We start from the raw sequence: 22,454 nt of genomic DNA on the forward strand, positions 1-22,454 counted from the left end.
AAGGGGGAAATAAAAATGAGCTGGTGATGGAGCAGAGGGATGGCAGCCAGCGCGTGCAGGGCGCGGGATCGGATGTTGCTGATGTCAGGCCCTGAAGGCTGCTGTGCCATTTCCAGCAGGTACCTCTAGCTGAGTTGCTCCCACAGCTGCCATGCAGGGCCTTGGAGAGACCATGGCCCATGGCCTGGGCTCTGCCAAAGGTAGTTTTGGGATGCTCTCTTGACTGTGCAGAATTGTTTTTTATAAAGGTGACTCGTGACTTGAACTGAGCTGACTCTCTGAAATTCAAAGCGCCTCCAACACCCAGGCAGGCAGGAGAGCTGGCAAGTGTCTGAAGTCCAACGCTGCTGTATTTCTTTTAAAGTCTCTCGTAAAAAATCGTGGGCTATATTGGTCCTGAATTTAACTGCAGTGAAGTAGGTCGTGACTTCAATGAGATACACACATTCCCCAGTCAGGTTTTGAATGAAAAATTTTACAAGTTTACATGATCTAAGAGCCACCAAGCCCTGTGTGTGAGGGTTTTCAATGGCACTGATTCAGGAGGAAAAGAGGAAGAATGCCTCGGTTATCCAAGTGCTATATCCCATGCAGTATCCAGTCAAGCAGGCTGTTTCTTCCCTGGCTGCAGTATTTGCATACAAAATTAACCTGCCAGTTAATTAAACTCTAATTTTCACTTTTAAGGCAGATGCCACTTAGTCCAAGAATGGCTCCACAACTTATTTCTTCCAGTATTTTCCAAGAGCTTCAAACCAGATACTTAGGAGCATAGCAGGTTTAAATGTAGCATTAAATCTAGCTTACTGTTACAAATAATCACAACTACCAAGTACTCTGATAAAGCCAATTTTAAGTCCTGCAGCACTTTCATGGGCTTGTTTACTAGCCTTCTTTCTGATGCTCTCAATCTACTCTCTCTCTACATTGTGACAAGCAGAAAACAGATCAGAGGATTTCCAAGACAGTTACTCAGCTTCAAAAAGGCTGATGTACAGTAGATACCCTGCAAAGTGTAATATAAAGCTCTACAAAGTGTCATTGCTATGGAAACATGCAAGTAATCTGTGGTTAGGCCAGCTAACATTTTAATGACATAGTCCTCAAGGAGAGAAGAGTTTTCCCTTTGGAGATAGAGATGAAGACTTGGAATGAAAATGTAGGCTAGCTTTGTTGAAGAGAAAAATTCACCCCAATCTTTAACTGCTCTCTGCTGTCTTACTCAATTTCTCAAACACTCTTCTCAATTTCTCTAACGCATTTCAGGCAAAGCCTCAAAATCTTTCCCTCCCTCCCTCAGGAGTCCTGTACTTGTCCCTGCTGCAAGAGAACCCCTCAAAGGTATCTGTGAAAAAAGCACAGGCTTCTGCAGAGGTTTTCCAGCTGACAAAGAGGAGGGTCGGGCACACCTGCTGACAGCAGCTCATTCCCAGCACTGGCAGGTAAATGATCTTGGCAGCTCCACATCCCAGCTCTCCTGCCAAGACCCCTTCTGCAGAGCCTTGAGCACCGATGCCCTTCGAAGCTGCCCTTCCTCAAAGAGCAGCTAATGTGCACAGAGAACTGCTCTGGGAATGGGGAAGGAAGAACCTTGATGGAATTATTGCTGGCCACAGAACCTCAGGCATGCTCACATTTTCACCCTCCTCCCCCAAAATAGGCCAGATGCCAAGGAGTAAGACATAGTCAAAGAATTGAAGTCTTTCAATATCTCATTACAGAAAGCAGCAGACAAGTTGGCGGAAGGCCAGGCAGGCTTCCAATGAAAACACTCCCGTTATTGCTTTGCTTATGTTTCTATGAACTTCCATAAAAAACAACACCTTTAAGAAATATTTCAGTTTTTATTAATTGGCTTTTTTGATAAAGATCTGTTTTGTTTGAAAACTCCCTAGCTATCTAGCTCTCTCCCACACTTCCCAATCACCATTTCACCTCCTACAACCTGACAGGCTTCTGCTGCACTCTGTTCCTCATGAGCATCCACAGCTACTGCACAGGTTAAAAATTATCTGCACTGAGGCACCTGCAGAACAGGGGACAACAACAGTGTGTGAAGAGGCTGGATGAAATTCAGCATTCCTTTGGGCATTTCAAAAGCATCTTTCACTACTTTGCAAGCCCTATTACTTCATGGGCTGAGACATAAGAAATGGAAGATGTTCACAGTCAGATAAATGACATGGGGATCTTTGACTTCTGTACCAAAACACAGCTCCTCCCCTTCATTCCAGTCTTTGCATGAAGGTGCAAAGCCAAAAAAAACTCAGCTTCCCAGTTATTTTCACTGTCCAAAGAAAAACTGTTTTCCTTCCAACCCAGAGCCCAGTTAACTTCTGCAAAGCTACAGCAATGTCAGAGGTTCCGCAATCAACAGGGTTGAGGTGGCAGTCCCGAAATTAACATGAGGAGAATGAAAAGGATAAGTCCTCTTTCACCTACCAGGTATAATTAGCACACTCTTAATGAACTGGAGAGGTTTTAGAACTTCTGCCATGTTTCATCACTCAAAGATTATCACTACCCAGCACGACATGCCTGGCTCACACAAGGAAGGAATAACTTTATCATGTAAACAGCAGCCCCGGGCTTTTGCCAACTCTGGATGAAAGTCCATGACAGACATTTTATTGCCATGAAAATTTCAGATATTCACCAAGAATACTGTACTTTACAGTATCAAATGTCAGGTCAAGAAGACTCTAGAGCAAAAGTAAATGTAAAGTGCAAGGAGCAAAGAGTTTCCCTTTTTGCTTTCTAAGTAAAGCAGTTCCTCATCTGCCTTAAACAGAAGAAATACCATAGCATGTTTTCTACTCCTCCAGAGGCAGAGTCTTCAGAACACTATTAAAAGTACTCTTTGCTCACTATGCAGGAAGATATTTTTTGAGAAGAGCAAGGAAAACACAAAATTTAGAATAAACAAAGAACCACAGTGATTGAGAACGAAGAACTGGCTTTTCATTGTAGAAGAGATGGAATGAACTCAGGCCCAAGCAGTGACAGCTATGGCTAGGAGACATACCAAAGCCAAGAGAAAAAGATCTTTTAAATAATAACTAATTTTAAATAATAAATAATTTAAAACAGCTCAGGGCTGTTTTCCTCAGGTATTTCAAAGACTAATCATCCATCCATATGTCAGGTACAAATCTCACAGGGGATCCAGTTCACAGAAATAACTGGTGCTACTGAGAAGTTTGCTGCACAAGAGGCTATTTAAAAATAATAATACAGCTGCAAATGCATACGATTCTTGCTGCTCTAAGCAGCATTTTATTTCAGCTCACCACCAGCTCCAATCTTTCAGAGCAGTATGTAAAATTGTTCCTCATACAATACCCGTCCTTGTGCTATGTCAAACCATTTTCTAGTTACCAAAGCACAAATATTTCAACACCACCTAAATTGCTAAGAGTGAGCCATCTAAATCAAGATCAAAAGGTGCATTTCTAAATCAAGACTCCAGAAGAAATTTGAAGGTAAAAAAGTATTCAGAGGGAATCTGTTGTACACTTTGTCATGAGTCATCGTTTTTAAGAACCTTGATTTTGAAGGAAGCTCCACTGAGGCAGAAATCCCAATCCATGGGATCCCACACAGTGCCTGCAGCAGAAGGGGAGGTTCAGAGCAGACATGGAAGAGTCAAGCCTGGCCATTGCTCATGCTCAGATTTAATCTCCTTACTCAGTACATGTTGATCTTCAAAGTATTTTAATGAAATCCATTTCAGAGCAGCAGCTTAACTTCTCTCACTGCCCCAAAACTTATCAGTGAGACTGTACTGTACCCTTCAAAACTGAAAGGATCTTAAACACTCATCTCATTGATTCAAGCCGCCTTGTATCCTTCAAGAGGCACTCTTGGAGATAGGAGATGAATCAGGGTAACGAAGCCAAAACCACCAAAGAATTCTAATTGGACACTTGGGAGCAGTTCCTTGGGGGCCAACGATGTAGATTCTGACAATGTCCTCAGGACAACTACACAGGGCAGAGCAGCAGGAGTACAGAACGCAGTACAGAAATACAGCCTGGGAAATTCAATTGCAATGTACAAATTCAGCTTCTAACAGACTACAGAACTTACAGGCTCAAGTTCAATATTGTCAATGAACTTCTCATCCATTTTATCTCCAAGACATTTTCCTGGGACAGGTGTTGAGTGTAAGCCCTACTGCTCACACTCAGAAAGCCCCACATGTCAACAGTGAGACACGTTTCCCCCCATTACAGCAAATGTTCTTGAGCTCCACTGCAGCAGCTGTGCTTTCAGGGGTTTCGTTTGGGTTTTTTAAGGGGAGGCATGCAAGGAAGGAAAGAATTCCTCCACAAGAAAATATGATTGTGTGCAGCATCAGATTTTAGGGACTCCAGAGACAAAGTTAGGATGAGGCTACAGAAGGTAAAAACCTAAAAACATGGTTCCAGTTTTCTTCTTTCAAGGATTAGAAGAAACTAACAGAAAGTTAGGAAAGGAAAAGGGAAAAAAAAAAGGAAAGGATTATGTTTGGAAGGAGAAAACTGACCTGAAGTACAAGTCACAAAGTGACACTGAATCAAAAGTCAAATTATTCTGTAGCAAAGGAACAAACAATATTAAGGAGAAGATTGGTATTTTTACAATTCTTCCAAACCCACCAACTTTTGTGCAGAGAAATGTGATGTTTTTGAAGCCATTTCTAGGTAACTATTTGTCATCTTCAGGAATATCTGCTTTTAGAAGTAACATTCCTATGAACTACCACTAAAATCACAAAAACCAGTAGACTCTGGGTGAATGCTGGAAGCAGTCACAGGCTGAAGCAGCTGAAGTATTTCATCTTTTTTAAAGTGCTCTGGATGGAAGGCATCCATCTTGAGTGTGCTGCTGCACTCAAAGCCAGTGAAGATCCTGGATCCTGTTCAGCCAGAGGAAAGCTTCAGAGCTCATTGTGCTTCGGCATCAGGATTCACCAGGCAGCTGGTTGGTGTTCAGCAGGGCAGCTGGAGTCCTTTTTGGAAAGGGCTACAAGAGGCACCACCTGCACTTTGCCTTTTTTTTTTTTTTTTAACTGTATGAATCCTTGTAAAGCTCCTTGTATATAGACACTTTCCTTCAGAACTAGAAAAACTCAAGATACTGGAATATATTCACTGGAACACTGCAGAATCTTTGTTGAGTGGCGGACACAGCAAACATGAAGGACAATGAAAATACCTTCTAAAGAAGTTACATCCCCTCACACTGTTTGGGGACCCAGCACCTGCTCATTGCTGTAGTTTGTATTATGTGGAGAAGCGAATTCTTGCTTATTTAGCTATTGAGCAGACTTTAACCTGTCAGAAGAAATGTGATAAAAAGCAGAAGAAAAAAAGACAATCTGACTCATTTCCATAGGGGCACTTAGTACATGAGCAGAGATTGTTCCTTAAGCATTACTCAGCAACCTACTTTACAAAAATGAGTTTTCCAAAAAATCCAGCTAGAATACACCTATTGCTTTAATGGGACTGAAGTTTTACAGCAACCTGTTTCAACACAGTTAACAGTCTTTCTGACAATAATAAACCCTAAGCTTTAAAACACACAGGGCATGCTGATAAAAGTATTCTTTTATTCTTTTCTACCTCTCTGCCCAAAAAGTGACTCACTAAACAACCAACATGAGGTGATGTAAGGCACCCAACTGCTTTCAGTCCTGGGTGCAGATGTGTATGACCAGCTATGCCTCTGTTTTCCCAAGCTGTAGAGCAAAGATAAGCACAAACAGCTTCAGTCTGGAATAAGATAATCATGCAGGCAATGGCAAAGACAGAAGTCAGCTCTGCTGCTTGGGAAAGCAATAGCCCCACAGAAAACTTCAGGAAGAGTCTTCTCCTTTTAAACATGTGAGACAGAAGGAACACCGTGATTAACTCCTGTCAGGTACAGGAATCATGCAATACACAAAACTGCTTGGAACAACAATTGCAGAAATAACATTTGCTGCAAAAACACATGTTGAAGAGCTTTGTTTCTTCTCAGAATGTTGCCTCATGTTTTAGTTTGCATAAACCCATAGCTTTAAGAACACAGAGCTGAAAAACTCCTTTTAGCAAGTTCTGCCTCCCCAACTATTTCTACATAAACTGAAAACCTAGTAATAAACACAAATGTCAGCCTTTTATGGCAGGCTCTCTCATCTCAAGCAAAACAGCATTTCACTTTCTATTAATGATGCTATTTTTTGTGGTCATGTATTTAATTGAAAGCTGATGAGTGATATTCTTTAACAGTTAGAGCCATCAAAAAGAAAATGAAATGCAAGGAATGCAAAAGCAAGGCTAAAAATGCAATCAGAAATAAAAGAATCGTTACAGAACTCATTAAATAAAAAGGCCAGTAGAGAACTCCAGGTGAAACAAGAACAGAATACAAGCATTTCACAACACTGCTCTCATAGAAGCTGAGACTCCAATCCAAACAATTTTCCCAGATATGCAGAATACAGTGAATGAGCCTTATTTACTCCCTGCTCTACCCCAAATCAGCCTGCACAAACTTCCCTTCTGTAACAGGGAAACTCTTAATCCCAAACATCTACTTTTTTAAAATACAATTTCCAGCAAGACTTAAATTTGCAGAAAAAGACAGTTGAAGCTACAGTGCTGTTGTTTTGAATACATGCACTAGTAGGACTTTTTTTTTTTTTTAAGATGTGCAAAACCAGAACTTTTCTTTGATAAGCTTCTGGAGTCAGATAAGCTGAAGGACAACACTGACAAAGCTATTCAAATTTGCATCTGTTCTCCCACTGGAAAACTAGTCAGGCATAGACAGGAAGCGTTCACCTACATCTGGCTACTGTGTACCACAAACCCAATTTGAGAAGCCACATTCAGTTTCCACTGTAACACTGATAGTGATACAGCACACCTGGTATCCCAGTAAACACTGCCCTTGAGCTCGGAACCGTGTTTTCCAAATTACAATTACAGTATCACGCCCCTAAAATAAGGGTTGTCAAATTATACATGAGAATAGAAACTATAATGAATAAATACAGTCTTTCCCTTGAATACTTGGAATACTTATCTTACTCATACAATGGCAGTTCTGCTTCTACAAAGCAGACTAAACTAAACAGCCCACAAATTATTACTCCTCCTGCTTAAATATCGAAAGATTTTGTAGCAACAGCATTGTTACCGCATATGAGGCAAGACAAAGTACTGTTCTTGAAAAAGACAGCTGGATCAAGTTATAAATGTAGCTGGTCATATTTCAGGGTTCAAACAGGTAGCTTCCATATAGCTTTAGGTCAAAGAGTTATTGTACTATCTGTTCATAGACAGAGCCCATTCTGCACTAGGAAGCCTGCCTTAAACTTGTGGTTTTCTTCATAACCCACACAAAGGAAACTAACCTCTAATTTGTAGTTGAGCACAATATCTTTGCTGACATCTGTATCAGAAATCCCAGCAGACCACTCTTACTGATTTTCATCCAACTGTGACAAAATGTATTCAGTGATTACACATTTTATCACCAACACAACTGATAATGTATCCCAGATCTACAGAGGGAAAGACATTACTTAGCCCTTCTACGTAGAAGTCAGGCAATACATAGGTAGTTGAGCTTTAGATACTCTGGTAACTTTTGCAGTCAATTTGAAATCCTCTGTTCAAAAACTTCTGGCAGTAACAACTTTTTGCAGACCTGAACTGCTGTTGTCCAATAAACTAAATTCAACCCAGAATCTATTTTCTTGTCTTTTCACATAGCAAGACCCACAGCAACAACAAACATATATATATGAGTGAACCCCTGACAGTTTCCTAATGCCAGAGCCAGCACATGATGCTGCTACAGCCACAATACTTTAACTTAATCCATCATTAGAAAGGTGAGAAGCTGTTATGTTAGCTGTATGCAAGTGATGGCCCCAGTTGTGTCTTTAGATACTGAAACGTACTGGTTGCATGTAGTATTATCTGCCATAAAGAGATCCTCCCTTATGCCAGTGATGCATGTATACATGCAAAATAAAATGTAAGCAGGAGGAAAAAGCATGAGGTAACAGGAGTCACCCTCTTGGTTGTCACCACTGTGGTTCCTGTGTTAGTTGTACTGCTCCAAACTATGCTTTGTGAGGCTGGCAGAGCTGCATCCCTAGTTCCACCACTCTGGGAAAACTGTCCCACTCCTATGTTTAGGATGGATTAATGCCTAGCAGAAAGCTTGCAGTTCCTTGTTACCTGACTGCCTCTGCTCGAGTTGAGAGAAACTCAAGTGAGAGAGAGAGGTCTTATTACTTTTATTTCTGAACTTTAGAGCGAACCTTGTAGCAGAGAGGCTCCAGGACCTGCTCTGAACATCCATTTACACCTACAGCCCCGAACAGCAAACACAAGCACACTGATAAGCTGGTGCAGGTGCACTGAGGCCTGACAGAAGCTCCGGCTGTGCTGCAGGCTGCCTGCCATCACCAGATTTTATTTCTGCATTATTATTGGGCAAGGCTAAGGTGGGTATTAAGACGGCCTGCCAAGATAAATTAAAGGTCTACCGGCCCTTAACGAGAAGCAGTATCCCCACCCTCGGCTCGGAGGTTACGGGTGACACTGCACATTATGTTCACCTTGCTTTTGTCTTCTGCCTCAAGTTTAGACGCAGTAAAATGTAATCAGGGGCAGTCATGCGTGAGCCCAGACACTTGGCTCCCGGGATCTGCCAGTGCCCGGTGCTGCGGCACAAAACCCAACCGGGGATGTCTCGGCTCAAGTTGTGGGAACAAAGGAGCGCTCCGGCTGCCTCGGCAGCGGGGCTGCACACTGCTGCTCTGGGGGCCGCACATCGCCGCTCCGGGGGTACCGCACACCGCCGCTCCCAGGGGAAGCCCCCCAAGACCTCCGGCCACCGCACCGGGAACGCTGCACCGAAAACCTTCACAAATTTTTGTTGGAAGCGGGCCAAATGGAGCTGTGGTTGTTACCGGGTGCAAAGGCAGTGACTTTATCCCAAGGCACGCCGAGTGTTTAAGCCTTCCACAAATAAATTCCTACACACTCCCCTTGGGGATGACCTATCATCCCAGGCCAGAAAATGCTTTCCGACCCTGCCTCTGGACAGGGAGAAAGCAGACCCTCTGCCACACTCTCCCTCCCTCCTCCTGCAATTTAAAAGTTACAGTTCCACGAACTCAGGACATACACATGGGGATTATCCCATGCAACATTTCCAGCTCCAGCTCGTCTAGTTTAAAAATATGAAAGATAAAGTTACTGAACACTTCAGGGATCAGCCTGTAACACAAAGTCCTTTGGCTAACTGGTGTTTGGACTGTGCAGATCCTTGATCCCTGACAAGAGGGCTCCAGTGATGGAAGCATTGGCATTATTAATGATAGAAAAGCTCTTCTTAATGTAAACTTTGAAAGGCTTTGTAAGAATTCTGCATGGCCAAATTCTTGCAGAAACACTGGAAAGTTTTTTTCTAACCGGTTCATTTTGTCCAGCCCCTTTTAGCAGCCTCCTTGTACTAACCCATTCAAGGGGCTTTATTATTATTTTTTTTAATAAAAGCCCCACACTAATTGCTTTAAGTCACCTACAGTGGGACTTGGGTTTTTGTTCATTTGATACAAGCACACACAAATACTTACCTCGTGAACAGTTAAAAATCAAAAGCATTTACAAGAAAGATATCCTTTAAAATTCACAAAAGCAAAGTGATTTGATTGAACTTTAGGCTTTCAGGAGTAACATCTAAAAATAGGCAGTGTCAGCTATGCAAGAATTTAATGAGTAGTAGCCAGTGCTGTGTGTATGAGAGATCTGTCCAATTTTTAAAGTGCCAGAATTACCAAAAGAAGCAAATACAGGTCCTTGAGATCCAAAAATCTCAGGATGATCACCTCCTCCTGTTTTAATTAAAGTACCACATACCTCCAGAGAGAAAAATACAGCTCACTGTGCTGAAACAAAGAGAATAAACCACACTTGCAGATACACGCCACGATTCAGGCACAGGTTGAAAAGCACATTCTGAAAGTACGCGCCCCATAAAAGACAGCACTTGGAATTACTTATTTGCTATCAATTTCTCTGCAGGCTAAGACTTTTGGTGCATATTTTACTGTACCTTCTGGCTGTACAGATCAGAGACCTGAGAGGATAAAGGCCCTTCAAACACCTTTCTGCTTCAGCCTGTTTGACTCTTACAGGTATAGACACAGTTTCACCAGTACCCATTTATGCTTACTGTAATTCATTTACCAAAGAAAGACTCCAGGTCTCCTCCTCACAAGCCTTCCCTCCCTCTTCAGACACAAAAGAAACTTTCTGTCCCATCTAAAAACTTCAGGCAAGCAAGGGATAATACATTTCCCCATTTTCAGCACTAGCAATCCATGGAGGGGGGAGGGAAGAAAAAGTGAATCAAATCCTTTTGAACAAGGTTATTAAGTGTTATCAAAGTAACTGTGCCTCCAGGGATGGATTCCAGCCTGTTCCCAAGTATTATCCCCCCCATCACCAAAACCCAGCGACAACACACACCTCATCTGTCACTGCTGGAAGAGAGCTGGGGAGAAAAGGGTCTTGGAGACTGTAAAAGCGATTAAACTGGAACTGAATGGAGGTGGGTAAATCACCACCATCAAAGTGTTACAGGCACATAAAGGCACACAGGTGAAGAGGATAATAAAAGCGCTCCTCTAGGAGCGAATACAGCCGAAATATATGCTTTTCAATAAAGGTTTTCAAAAAAGGAGACACGGGAGAGGGGCTGCGAGCAGCTCTCCTCCTGCTGCCTCCTTCCATCTCCCAAAAGGCACCATCAATTGCTCTTCTCCTCCCACCTCCCCCACAAAAAAAAAAAAAATCCAGTATTAAAATACTTTTGCCCGGGAGACAGCGAGCTCAAGCCCCTGGGAAGTTTACACAAAGTTTAACTCCAGATATTAATTTTCACCCCCCCCCGCCCCTCTCCTTTTATTTTAAAAGGGAAAAGTCTGCAGGAGGAGGGAGGGCAGGGATGGACGGCAGTCCCCGACCCGCTGCCAGGGGTGCGGGGCCAGCTCGCAGGCTTCGGCTCCCTACCTGGAGGGTCCATTTCAATGTAAAATATCAGCTCAGTGGAATAGGGCATCATCACTTCCCTCCAGTCCGTGTCATCGCGGTCCATATCCCACAGCGTGTTGTACATCGCGACAGCCAAGTCCCGGCAGGGTTAGAAATAAGAGGCTGGATAGCTCGGCTTTTAATCGAGAGGTGAAGAAAAAAAAAAAGGGGGGGGAAATAAAAAGAAAGGGGAAAAAAAAAAAAGAAAAAAAGGAAGCCGAGAAGAATTCACCTCGCTGTAAAATAACACTGCTAGCAAAAAAAAAAAAAAAAAAAAAAAAAAAAAAGAAAATTCAAATCGCAAAATTAAACTTAAAAAAAAGCCTCCACGCAAGTCACCTCAGCAGCTGCCCTACAGGAACTAAAGGTAGGGAGCAATCTATATAATAATATATAGAGAGAGTGCTTCTTTTTGTTTAAAAAGACACCTTTCCACAGAAAAGCCACTTTCCTGAATTCTTTCTAAAAATCGCCGTTTTCGGGGTATTTTTAAACCACAAGCCAAACAAGCCCCCCACAGGAAAGCCGGGCGATGGTGGGAAGCAGCGGATAAAAAGGGGCGATTTCAGTCTCTGGATGAATTCTATCCGCCGGCGGAGGACGAGAAAGGAGGCAGCGGCGGCGGGCAACAATACGGGCGGGCGCGGAGCCCGAGCGGGGCGGGCGGCGCTGTGCCCGCGGTGCGGTGCGCGCCGGCGGCGCTGGGTGCGCGGGGCTCAGCGGCGGGCGGGCGGCCCGCGGCGGGGCCCGCCGTGCCCTGCTGGCGGCGCGGGGCGGCGGGCGGCGGCGGCGGGCGGCGGGGCCGGTCTCGGGGAGACCGCGCTCGGTGACATTTTAAGCGGCTCTGAGGGGCCCGGCCGCCGCCACCCGCCTCTTGCCGGGGACCGGGCCACGCCCCCCCGGCGCCAGGGGGCGGGGCTTCGCGCCGGCTCTTTAACCCCTTGGAGGTGAACGGGGGTGTGTGTGAGCGGGCGCTTCCACGAGGCGGAGAGAGGGGTGGGCAAAAAAAACTAGCCATAAAGGGAAAATGTCCTTCTTTGCGCTGGCGAGGCAGACCCACACAGAAAGCTTAGCATGGATAAAAGTCTGCTTCCCCGCTTTTCTAACTTTTATCCGGCTCGCTTTCGCCACTTTTCTCGACGCCTTGTCGCAGTGCCCCCCCCGCGCTGAGGCGCGCAGTGGCGGTGGTAGGTCCCCTGGCTGGCCGGACGCCAAGGGGCCGCTGCCGCGGAGCACGCGCGGGGGGCGGGGGGAGCGGAGCGCAGTTGCCAGAGCCGCTGCCTTTGTCTGAGGGAGCAGCGAGCGCCGGGATTGGCAGAGGCCTGCGGGCGGCCCAGCCAATCAGCGCGCGGCGGGGCCGGCCGGCTCGATGGCGATTGGCCGCGAGCGCCGGTTACCAAGCGGGACAAAGGAAGGCGAGCGCTGGGGCGAGAGCGGGGCTCGGGGGGCGCGGGGTGGCCCGGGCCCGCATCCCGGGCCCGCATCCCGGCCCCGCATCCCGGCCGGGCAGCTCCCCGACACCGCCGGCTCCAGCGCTGGCCCTGGGGAAATTCCTCCTGCTCACATCGCCGGCGGGGCTGCCCCCGCCCCGAGCCGGTGCGCCGCAGCACCGGGGCTACCTGCCACCCTCCAGCCCGGGCCGGCCGCCGTGTGGGGATGAGTGAGGCCTGTGGGAGACCCGGGCACAGGGGACCCTCTGAAGGTAGAGCCGCTGGCCACATCGCCGGCGGGAGCCTGTCCTGGCTGACCCCTCAGCCGCTGCACTGGCCACAAACACTGGCTCTCCTCCCTCCTCTGCAGGGCCCTGGCAGCTGCCTGCTGTGTGAGCCACGTAACCTACGTTATAACCTGCCCATCTCAGAGGGCACCATAACTAGCGAGTGTGACCCTCGAGAAAAACCCGACGCGCTTTCTAGTGACATAACCAGCGGGGGGGGGGGGGGGGGGAATAAAACCAAAAAACCACAGGAAAAGGCACCAAACTGGATGTCTGTCTCTCACCAGGTTTGGGATAAGTCTGAGCTGCAAACACACCCGAAGTGGAACCTCAGCCTGCCTGGCAGCCACATCCCGATGGGCAGCCACAGCCCGCAACCCGCAGGCACCGGCGGGAGGCAGAAGTGCAGCCAGCTCGGCACTCAGCCTCGGTTTTGGCTCGGCGAAGCATCCTTAGAGAAAGGCTGCTGCTGAGAAATTAAGGAAAAGTCCTTTCCCGAGACTCCCAACCAGTATCAGAGGCACAAGGATGAACAACACCTTGATCTGCTGTGGAAATCTCAGGGGATGTTGGAAAATCCATCACCGAAGGTGTCTGCTTTCTTTGCACTTCAAAGTGTAGAAGAGCAAGTGAAGAATAATTTGTCCTACTCTGGCATTGGGTAGCAGCTCCTGAAAACACCCTCCTGGCTTGGCTGAACCTTAGGGTGACTGTGACATTGAATAACTGAAAGGCTGTACTCGATGGAAGAGTATGAGGGAAGATCTGAAGTTTGCTGATGTATCACAACTTCCACAGCAAGCATTTTAGACCAGCCTGCTCCAGGAACAGAGCTCCTTGAGGGATGGATGGCTGCAGAAGAGCACAGGGCTTTGATTCAAGTCACTCACTGTACATAAATTAATTTTATAAACCCATACGCAAACTCTGATTAATCCATGATAACCAGATATGATTCCTTTTTCTAATTTTTAAATTAAATTATTGAGCTGATACCATGTATCAGCTCCAGCTTCTTCAAAGGGAAATGCCCTCCTTGGAAGCACAGCTGGCTCCTGCAGTGAAATTTAACTTGGTGCTTTGTGCCCAAGACATCAGCTGCCCACTGGCAAGGTGTGGGGCATCCCACAAGGGTCGGGCATGGGTGGGGGTGGAGAAGTGGATGTGCTTTGCAGGCCCTGCAGAGCCAAAAACTGGGGCTGTGGTCCCTATGGCAGCCCCCAAACTTAGGTTAGCAGCTGTGGCAGAGAGGGGGAAGGAGGCAGACTCAGGCTGAAATTCATTTTCCCCCTTCCTGCACCTCATTATAAGTTCCACCCACATAAGACCTAATTACTTGGCTTTTATGCTGGCAAAGTGGATTTCATCCTTGCTGTTTCCCATGGTGGTTGCCTTCATTTTCATGGCGGCACTGATGGTTACAGCTTATTGATGTTTTCACTTTAGTGATTTAAAGCAGAATACATTTTGTTATTAGCACTGGTTTCTCTCATTGCTGCTTTAATCAAAGATGCAATTTAAGGCAGAGGATTGTGTGTAATGGTAAACAGTAGGATAATGCCTTGAGAGAACAGAATATTAATGTGTTTTTATTTCTCAAAACTGTGCTTATAATTTACCCAAGATTGCTTGGCTTCCAAAACACACATAGGGGGTGCTCCCTTTCCTACCACACTGCCTGCCTTGCACCAGGGATGAGCATGGTGTGCATGTGTGTGCCCAGGGGGGAGAGGGAGGCACATCTGCTGCCTTACACGCTGCTAAACCCCCTCTGCCTGTGCCTCTCCCACAGGCACAAAGTCTGAACATGGGAGAGCAGAGACAAAACTGGGAGCACACCGAGGGCTTGGGGGTGCTCAAGGTCTGGAGTGCTCCCACTGCCAACACCGAGCCATGCAAACCCAGTACATCACCCCAGGATGAAAAAAGCTACATTCAAACACTGAAACAAAATAATGGTGATTTGGCAGTGCCTGAGCAGGGGTCAAAGTGCTGGAGGAGGGGACCTGCTGCCCCACACTGCAGCTGAAAGACAAGAAGTGAGCTGAGTGCCTGCTGCCTTCCCAGCATCCTGACATCTTATGTCGACGGCTGTGCATTTGCTCACTTTCCTTTCCTTGGATCTGACAATTTGCATTTCAAGGCAAGATTAAATATTGAAGTTTTGAGCGCTTCCATGTGCTTCAGGAGGAGCTGAACAGACCTGCAGTGGAACAGACTGAACACAGAAAAGCCATTTGTGCCAAACTGCTTGGTTTCCTCTTTGCCGAGCCATGATAATGTGATATCCGACAGCTGAATGTAGGCCACAACAGGCTTTTATAGTTGGAGGGCTGGAGGAGGGAGGGGGGCTGGATCCACAGTGCTGCCAGCCAAATGCATGAAAATTATGAGAGTCTTTTGGGGCAGGCTGGAGACTCCTGACCACTCCTGAGATCCAGATATTAGCTGCACTGTTAGCACAAGCTCAGGGCCTGCTGGAGGGGAGCTTGGCAAAGGTAGAACTGCATTCACATCAGCAAGGACAACGCCCTGGCCATCAGTAGATGCTACATGAAATTACTGGCCTTTTGCTGCACAGACACCGGGTTTTTTGGATAATGTGCTGCGACTGGTGGCCACCTTCCCACGGGGGCAGCCACACCTTGCAGGGAACAGCACAAGAACAACTAGTTATGGCAGTTTGGTTTCGTTAACGGATTCTTCCTGCCCGTTTCTCACCTCCTGGTGACGAGGAGACAAGGGAAGGTGTGAGGGTTTGTCTGCTTTGGCTCAGATGCTGCTGCTGGGGTCTCAGTGTGGCTCAGTACACCGCAAACCAACCCTGAGGTTTGCTGGCAGGAGAAGAGGTGTTGGGAATGGAATGGCAGAGGTTCATCCTGCCTTCTGAACCACGGGGACAGTGCAAGCACCATCTTCCCCTTCAGTTGTACGGTCTGAGCCCCAGAAGTACCACAGAGACCTCAAAGCTTTTGCCACAAGAGTATTAATCCCTGCAGGGGTGAAGCAGCAGCAGTTAGCTTCCCTGCATCCTCCAGAACCTTCATGTGAAATGTAATGGGTGTTTTTAACAAGGACTGTGCTTCCTCTCTCTGCTTTATAGTCATTTTATGTCCTAACAGGCTGCAGAACTGTTGCCTCACTCCACCCCAGATGCGGCCACATTTCTGTGGTGAGGAAAAACTCTGGCAAGTGTGCCAAAGTCGGGGGCTTTGGTTTGAAAATTATACATTGCATTAAAAACCTGTATTAAAGAATAATATGCGGTCTGCAAAAAAACTTTCAACTGAAACACTTCAGTGTTAGGAAGTGTCTTATTTACAGCAGTGAGAGCAGCTTGTGCCCTTTTCCCTCCCCTGTCCACTGGGTAAGCAAAGAGTTTGAAATAAGGGCTCATGTCCATAAAGGTTGGAACACAAGGCATGCACATAGAGCTGAGCTTGTGAGGAATCATACATTAGGCATTTCCTAACTTAAAAGCACTTGGCTTTGCATTGTAAACAACATTCTTTTAACATAGGAAATAGCATTTTAAAAAAATAAAGAAAAAGATCTTTTAAATAAATGTCTACAATGTAGGTTGTTGCAGCTGGACCTAAGGTATTCCTCAGCAAGGCTTGGACTGGCCTTTCCTCACTGCTCCAGAAGCTTCTGCCCAAAACTTGTAGGAGTAACAGTCTGGGATGGAAGCAGAAAGCTGCTGTCCTGCAAGGGGAGAGGAGGTGTGTGTGGCTTTTGCAGCTGGACAGTGGATGCCAGCCCTGTGCTCTGGGTGTTTGGGGTGGACACATCTGCACCTGGAGGGTGCCCGGGGATGGACGAGGGGGTGGGCACGGGGGGGTGAGGGAAAGGGCACGCTGCACTGAGCTGTGCTGAATTGCTGCTTTGGCAGACAGCACCGGGCCAGCTCTTCAGAAAGTTCACGTTCAGTTATTGTTTTGACAGGCTGCCAAAGTTTTCCTGAGGAATGCAGGCAGCAGAAGGGAAATGGTGATTTTCAAACTTTTTTTTTATAACTCAGCCAAACCAGAATGGAATTTCATGGGAAAAGTGAAAGGTACATCTCTAGCCTCGGGGCATCGTTGCTGCCAAATTTCAGGGTCTGGCTGCAAACAATGGAGGTGTCGGAGCATCTCCAAAGCGGTGCACCCTTGCACGCATTCACATGTGCTCACGCACACTCACACGCACGCTGGAAGCATCTTTAATGGTGACTGCTCCCAGAAAACTGACATTAACCTGCAGCGCTTTAAAAAGAGTATGCGTGGGGTAAAAGCAGGCGACAAAGCCGCTGATGAAAGGTTTGCGGCTTGGGAGGACATTTCGGTGCTCTCCCCACCCCAGTCCTGGCGTGCAGCCAGCCATGGGGGCACCACATGCTCTTCACTAGGTCAGTCCCGGAGCCACTGGGTATTTTTGCAGGTCTCCCTACCCCTAGGAAGGGCAGGAGGTTGTAAGCTCCCCTCCTCCTCCTCCTCCTCCTCCGCAGAGGGAGGAGAGCAGCCGGTGAGCCGGGCTCTAGTGCTGCAGCACCCCGGGGTCTGCGGGGCTGTGGAACCGGGCTGGGGAACTGCCAGTTACCTTATATTTTCCAGTACACTAATTTCGCTTGTCATCTTGCCATTGACAAACAGAGAGAGTTAAACAGAGCAATCCATTAAAGAAGCAGCCTGACAGTCCGATTGTTAAGGGTTTCAGCGATCCCCATTTACACTAGCTTGAAAAAAAATTGCCTCGAGCAGCTCCAATTACAGAATTATCGGACCACACTCTGGTCCCTTTGTGCACTTCGCATCTCTGTCATCGTTCCAGGCCTCTCTCTATTTTGTTGCTTGGAAATGGTGAGCAAAATGGAAGGAGACTTGTAACAAATTCAGAAAAATTAGAGGGGGGATAAAAGAGAGAGAGAGAAAAGCTCCTTCCCTGATTCTAATGTCCTAAACCAGGACACTTTTAAAATGTAACACTGTATAGGAATTTAAAATATTTTTCACTTCCTCTATTCATTGCTTTAATGCACTGGAACTACTACTACTTGCTTAGATTCCCCCCCCCCCCCGCCTCCCCCAAGGAATGTACAATAACCACTCTGTAAATTCCTCAGGTCTGATTTTAAGAGGTACTGTAGAACTTTATTCATGGAGGAAAGAAATAATCCCAATACCTTCCTGCAGTAACTCTTTTTAATAAACATGGCAGTGTATGTTTTGATCCCAGCCAGTGATGCAAGCAGCAGGAAGAGGAAATCAACAGCACCTCTAGGAAAAGCGAGGTCTCAGCCCTGCTCTGCTGACATCCCACTTGGTGACCTTCTGGATTGCCAGCATGGGTTTGAAGGTGGCACCATTCCCAGTAAGAGGAATTCTGAAAAGCCCAGAGGATTTTCACTTCCACAAAGCAAAGCTAGAACTGTAGATTTGTTATTATTATGAAAAAAAAAAAAAAAAAAAAAAAAACCAGCACAATTGTTTCCCTGCCATAGGATGCAAAGCTGAAGGGTTTCCTAACCCTTCACCTTTGACTGAGCAAAGCATGGCCCCCATGATGCAGCAGCTACACAACATGGACATGCCCCCAGCCCAATGTGGCATCACCTATTTATCTTCCAGCAAAGTCTTCCATCCCTGGCCTCCCAAACACTAATTTTACCATCCCTCTGCCAGTATTATCCTGGTAGCAGTACCTTCATAAGTCCACAACATGTAAGAGCCCCCCCTTTCCTTGCAGTGAAGATCATCTGATTTCGGAGGGAGGGAAAGTCAACACAGCCACCCTTGGGCAATGCTGGAGGAAGCTGAGATCAACCTTCAGTTGCAGGTTGCAACTGAATGCACCAGGGAATGCTGGCTTCCCTCTGGCCCAAAACAGAAGGAAGTTTCTCATGGCTGAGTCCCCAGTCCTGCCATGCAAGTCCTTTGCCCCCATCCCTTTCCCTGGGATTTGATGGAACTGACCTATCAATTTCTCTGTGTCCAGGGAACCTCACTGCAGCACATCCATACTTGGAGCTCTGCACAGCTGCAGGAATGGACACTTCCCACCCCAGATTTTGGGTGGAGATGGAAAGCAGGAGAAAAACTCCTATAACAACCCAGGAAGCTCTCAGGGGTATTGAAAAGTCCTCTCATTTCTTATTAATCACTTAGGCCAAGAACTCAAGTGTCGGCAGTGTGTTGGCCAGGGTTGTTTTCCTTGCAGTTATCCACATGCAATTCATGCCTTGGAAAATGACCCATTTACCATCATGCATTGTTGCTTAGCTACACACGCTTTCCCTCTAAGTTTTCCCAAATGGAAACATGGCTCTATTTGCTTTGGAGATCATTTTCCCTGGCTTTCTCTGCTTTACAGTAAATAAGCATAAGAAGAAGAACCTCTGAACACTGAGTGGAGAAATACAACAAATAGCACAGCGTACGGTGTGCATTTAAAATCCAGTGTGTGAATGCAATGCCTTCCTTTTCCAGCCAAGGTGATGGGCAGGGAGAGTTTGAGCAAAGGCAACTTGCAAGTCAGGTTCGTTAAGACCTTTTTTGGTCTGTCATTTGCATAAAGGTTTTTCCATGCTGAAGATTTCCAAACAATTTGGTTGAATAATTCTGGGTTCCCAAGAGAAGAGTATTATTTCCCTGGAGGACAGGTGGGACTTAGGGGCACTTAGAACTCACTCTGTGTCTTTGCTGCCATGCCTGCCTTGTGGAATTCTAGGTATCCTCTAGAAACATGCAGGAAAACACCTCCCTTATACCTGCAAACCAGCCCACTACTTTGAGACACTAGACAAGACTTTATCCATCAAACTCCAAAATTCCTCACATTCACTAAGTCCTGACTACACTCTTATAGTGCATGGTGGGCACAAGCTGGCAGATCAGCCTCTGAAGCACCAAGTTCAGCTTCCTAGCTCACCAGATAAATCTTTGGGCCATTTGATGGAATCCTGGCCCACCAGTGCCTATGCTGCACAGATGTCCTCAAAACATGCAACAAACCCAGAGATTTTGGAAAACACAAGCTTTATAGCCCATGCTCAGAGGGACTGTGTGGCACATGTTCAGCTGTGTCCCTGGGATCACTGGTCTTGCTCAGCATGTGCCTTGGGCTCAGTTGTGCCGGCATGGTGCTTTTGTCCAGGATTTCCAGATGTCCAGCAGTTCATCTGTTCCTCAAGGATCAGACAAAACTTGCAACATCTTCAGATTTGGGTAAAAAGGCAGCCAAGTGTCTCTCACAACACATAGGTTAGTAGAGAACTCAGTGGAAAACCTTTTGTTTCCTGCCCTGAATGTGCTGGACATGAGCTCTTTGTGCAGAGTAGACACAGCCGTCAGCTGCCAGAGCTCCCAGGAGTGGGACACTCTGAAGGGTGAGCTCTGCCCTGCCTTCTGCTGACAAAGCATAAAATGCATATTGTCTCTGAACAGAAAAAGGGAAGAAACAAAGTAAATCATGTGATGCTGGTTACCAGGCCAAAACACTGAACTGAGGTTTAATACAACAGTTTCCAGGGTGCAAGAAAGTGAAGAGGGATATTGTACCTATGCAAATCCCGGCCGGTGGGTTGACACATCCCAAACACTGCGCTCTGTGAGAGCTGCCAGCACCCGAAGAAGCACCTTTACTCCCCTGTCGCTGGGAAGCTCTTATCTTGCTTTGACCAAGCGTACACAATAGAGCTTTGTTTTGGATGATACCTCCCAGGTGAACGGCTTCTTAGAAGTGCTTTGAGGAATTAAATGAGTGAAAACAGTAGGAGAGGGAGGGGAAGGGGAGAAAAACTTGCTGCTGCACTACAGGAGGCAAAGTCGGTGCATACTAAACCCACTAAATAAGGAGCTGGGATCTGTGTCGGACTGAAAGAAGCAAATGTGTGACCCGGCTCCCTGCCACCAGAGACACTACATGACAATGTCTCAGTCCCAAAGTGGGAATCCACTGTCCCCTGTGTCCCTGCAGCAAGGGTGGGGATGATGTTGCTTGCAGATGCTGCCCAGGTCTGTGGTGCCCAGCCCCTAGCTCCCCACACACCAAGCTCAGGCACCTCATCCTCATGGTATGGCCTCCCAGCCCCATCTCTCTGCAGTGGGTGTGCTTCAGCACAGGCATTTTGGGGATCCCAGCAGGTGATGGTATCAGACACTGTGTCCTCTCCTTCCTTTTGCAATTGTATTTCTGCAGCTGAGGCCAAATCCTGCTTCTTGCAATCCTGTCTGGTCTCTTTGGTTGATGGGAGATGCCAGGGTCTTTCTTGCCCCGGGCAAAGGATCACTCTGGCTCAGGGCAGGCTGGGCACCTGCCTTAGGTCCTGGAGCTGAATCAGGCCAAGGGCAGTTTTCACGAATGGAAATCCCCCTGGTTTTATTGTCTTTGAAGCCTGGAAACACCTGCCTGTTGCTCAGGGAAACAAGGCAGGCAGGATAAGGGTCTGGCAGCACCTCCCCTTTGTTCTGTGTCCTTCCTGGACACCCTTTGGAACCCAACCCTGCTAGCACCCTGTGCCCCCCATGGTTGGTTAGGAGCTGGCCGTGTGAAAATCAAACATCAAAGGGCTCTTCCAGCAAGGGCTATTTCCACATCAAATGCCTACCTCCAGTCCCGAGCCATTGGGGAGAGAACTCTTCATAAAAGGAGAGAGAAGATTAATATTATTTTTCAAAAGTATAATGGGAGGTTTCCACTCCCCAAGCACTTCAGAGTTGGTTTTTGCACAAAGCTAGAATAATTTCAACCCCAAAGGAAAAAGAAAAATACATAAGAGGAGGTTAGAAATGCCTTAAAAATATCTGGTCTGAATAGAAATGTTCAGGTCACTGTCACTTCAGGGGCTGGAAGAGGCTGCTTCTGGGAGAGCCTGACTTTCCATAGGAATGCATGTCCTCCTTCCTCACTCTTGGAGCAGCAGGCTTCTTCTGGTTGCCTGCTTGAGCACAGGGAAGTGGGGAGAGCCAAGGACGGGCTGTTGGAACTGCAAACTGGTGAGAAGAGGAAGGAGAGGACAAGGGGTAGAGAAGATGCTGGAAGCACTCTGTTGGGCAAGTGGAACAGGAAAAGCCCGCTGTGAAATGCAGCCCTCCCTGAGACTCTCTGAGAGAAAGGCGGCACGAATCCGGCCGAGCGACGGGCTGGCAGCGTGCCTGGAGCGTGGCATAGCTCTGCCTTGGGAAGACACCTGCAGCCTCAGCATCTTCCTCTCACAAACGCCACAGCATCATGGGGGAGCCACAGTCCTGCAGCCTGACAGCCAGTTTCTGCTCTGTGAGCATGAGCCATTGGGCCAGACGCGTGTATGAACAATTATTTGATCATTTCCACTGCAGGAACCGACTTGACAAATACCTCCGATTCACAAGTTCCCAGTCTGCTTCTGAAAAACCAGACCAGGAGCAAGCTTCCATCCTGGAAAATCCCTTGCCTGTGTCTGCTCTGCATCCTTTCCCATGCTGAGAAATGTTGGGCCAAATGCAGAAGGCACCACGGAGCTGGCAAAGCTGCTCTGGGGCAATGTCCCCAGGCTGGTGGGTCAGGGGTAGCAGGGCTTAGCCCCTGGGATATGGCCTGTCCTTGGGTGACATAGTGCCTTGCTTGTTTTCTGCTTTTTGGTCATTCAATAGAATGAAATTTTGCTAGTGAGTACCTCACCTTCCTCTGGA

At 47.0% G+C, this 22,454-nt stretch overlaps 1 protein-coding gene and 1 long non-coding RNA gene across 3 annotated transcripts in view; one reads left to right on the forward strand and one right to left on the reverse strand.

Annotated features, from left to right (window-relative positions):
• Positions 1–22,454, reverse strand: part of PIK3R3 (phosphoinositide-3-kinase regulatory subunit 3) — a 77,030-nt gene that overhangs the window by 20,901 nt on the left and 33,675 nt on the right. Inside the window, exon 1 of one of the 2 annotated variants that reach the window (XM_068198615.1) lies at positions 11,067–11,273. The exons of the other annotated variant lie outside the window; for it this stretch is intronic. Coding sequence (XP_068054716.1) covers positions 11,067–11,172 — 106 coding nt within the window. The 5' untranslated portion in view covers positions 11,173–11,273. Of the gene's footprint in view, positions 1–11,066; positions 11,274–22,454 lie in introns of those variants that run through there. 2 annotated transcript variants of the gene reach the window in all.
• Positions 12,174–13,020, forward strand: LOC137478663 (uncharacterized). Its single transcript, XR_011001719.1, has 2 exons — positions 12,174–12,789; positions 12,888–13,020. It is a non-coding gene; the product is annotated as an uncharacterized lncRNA (long non-coding RNA).

Source organism: Anomalospiza imberbis, chromosome 9, assembly GCF_031753505.1.
Source record: "Anomalospiza imberbis isolate Cuckoo-Finch-1a 21T00152 chromosome 9, ASM3175350v1, whole genome shotgun sequence".
Classification (NCBI taxonomy): Eukaryota; Metazoa; Chordata; class Aves; order Passeriformes; family Viduidae; genus Anomalospiza; species Anomalospiza imberbis.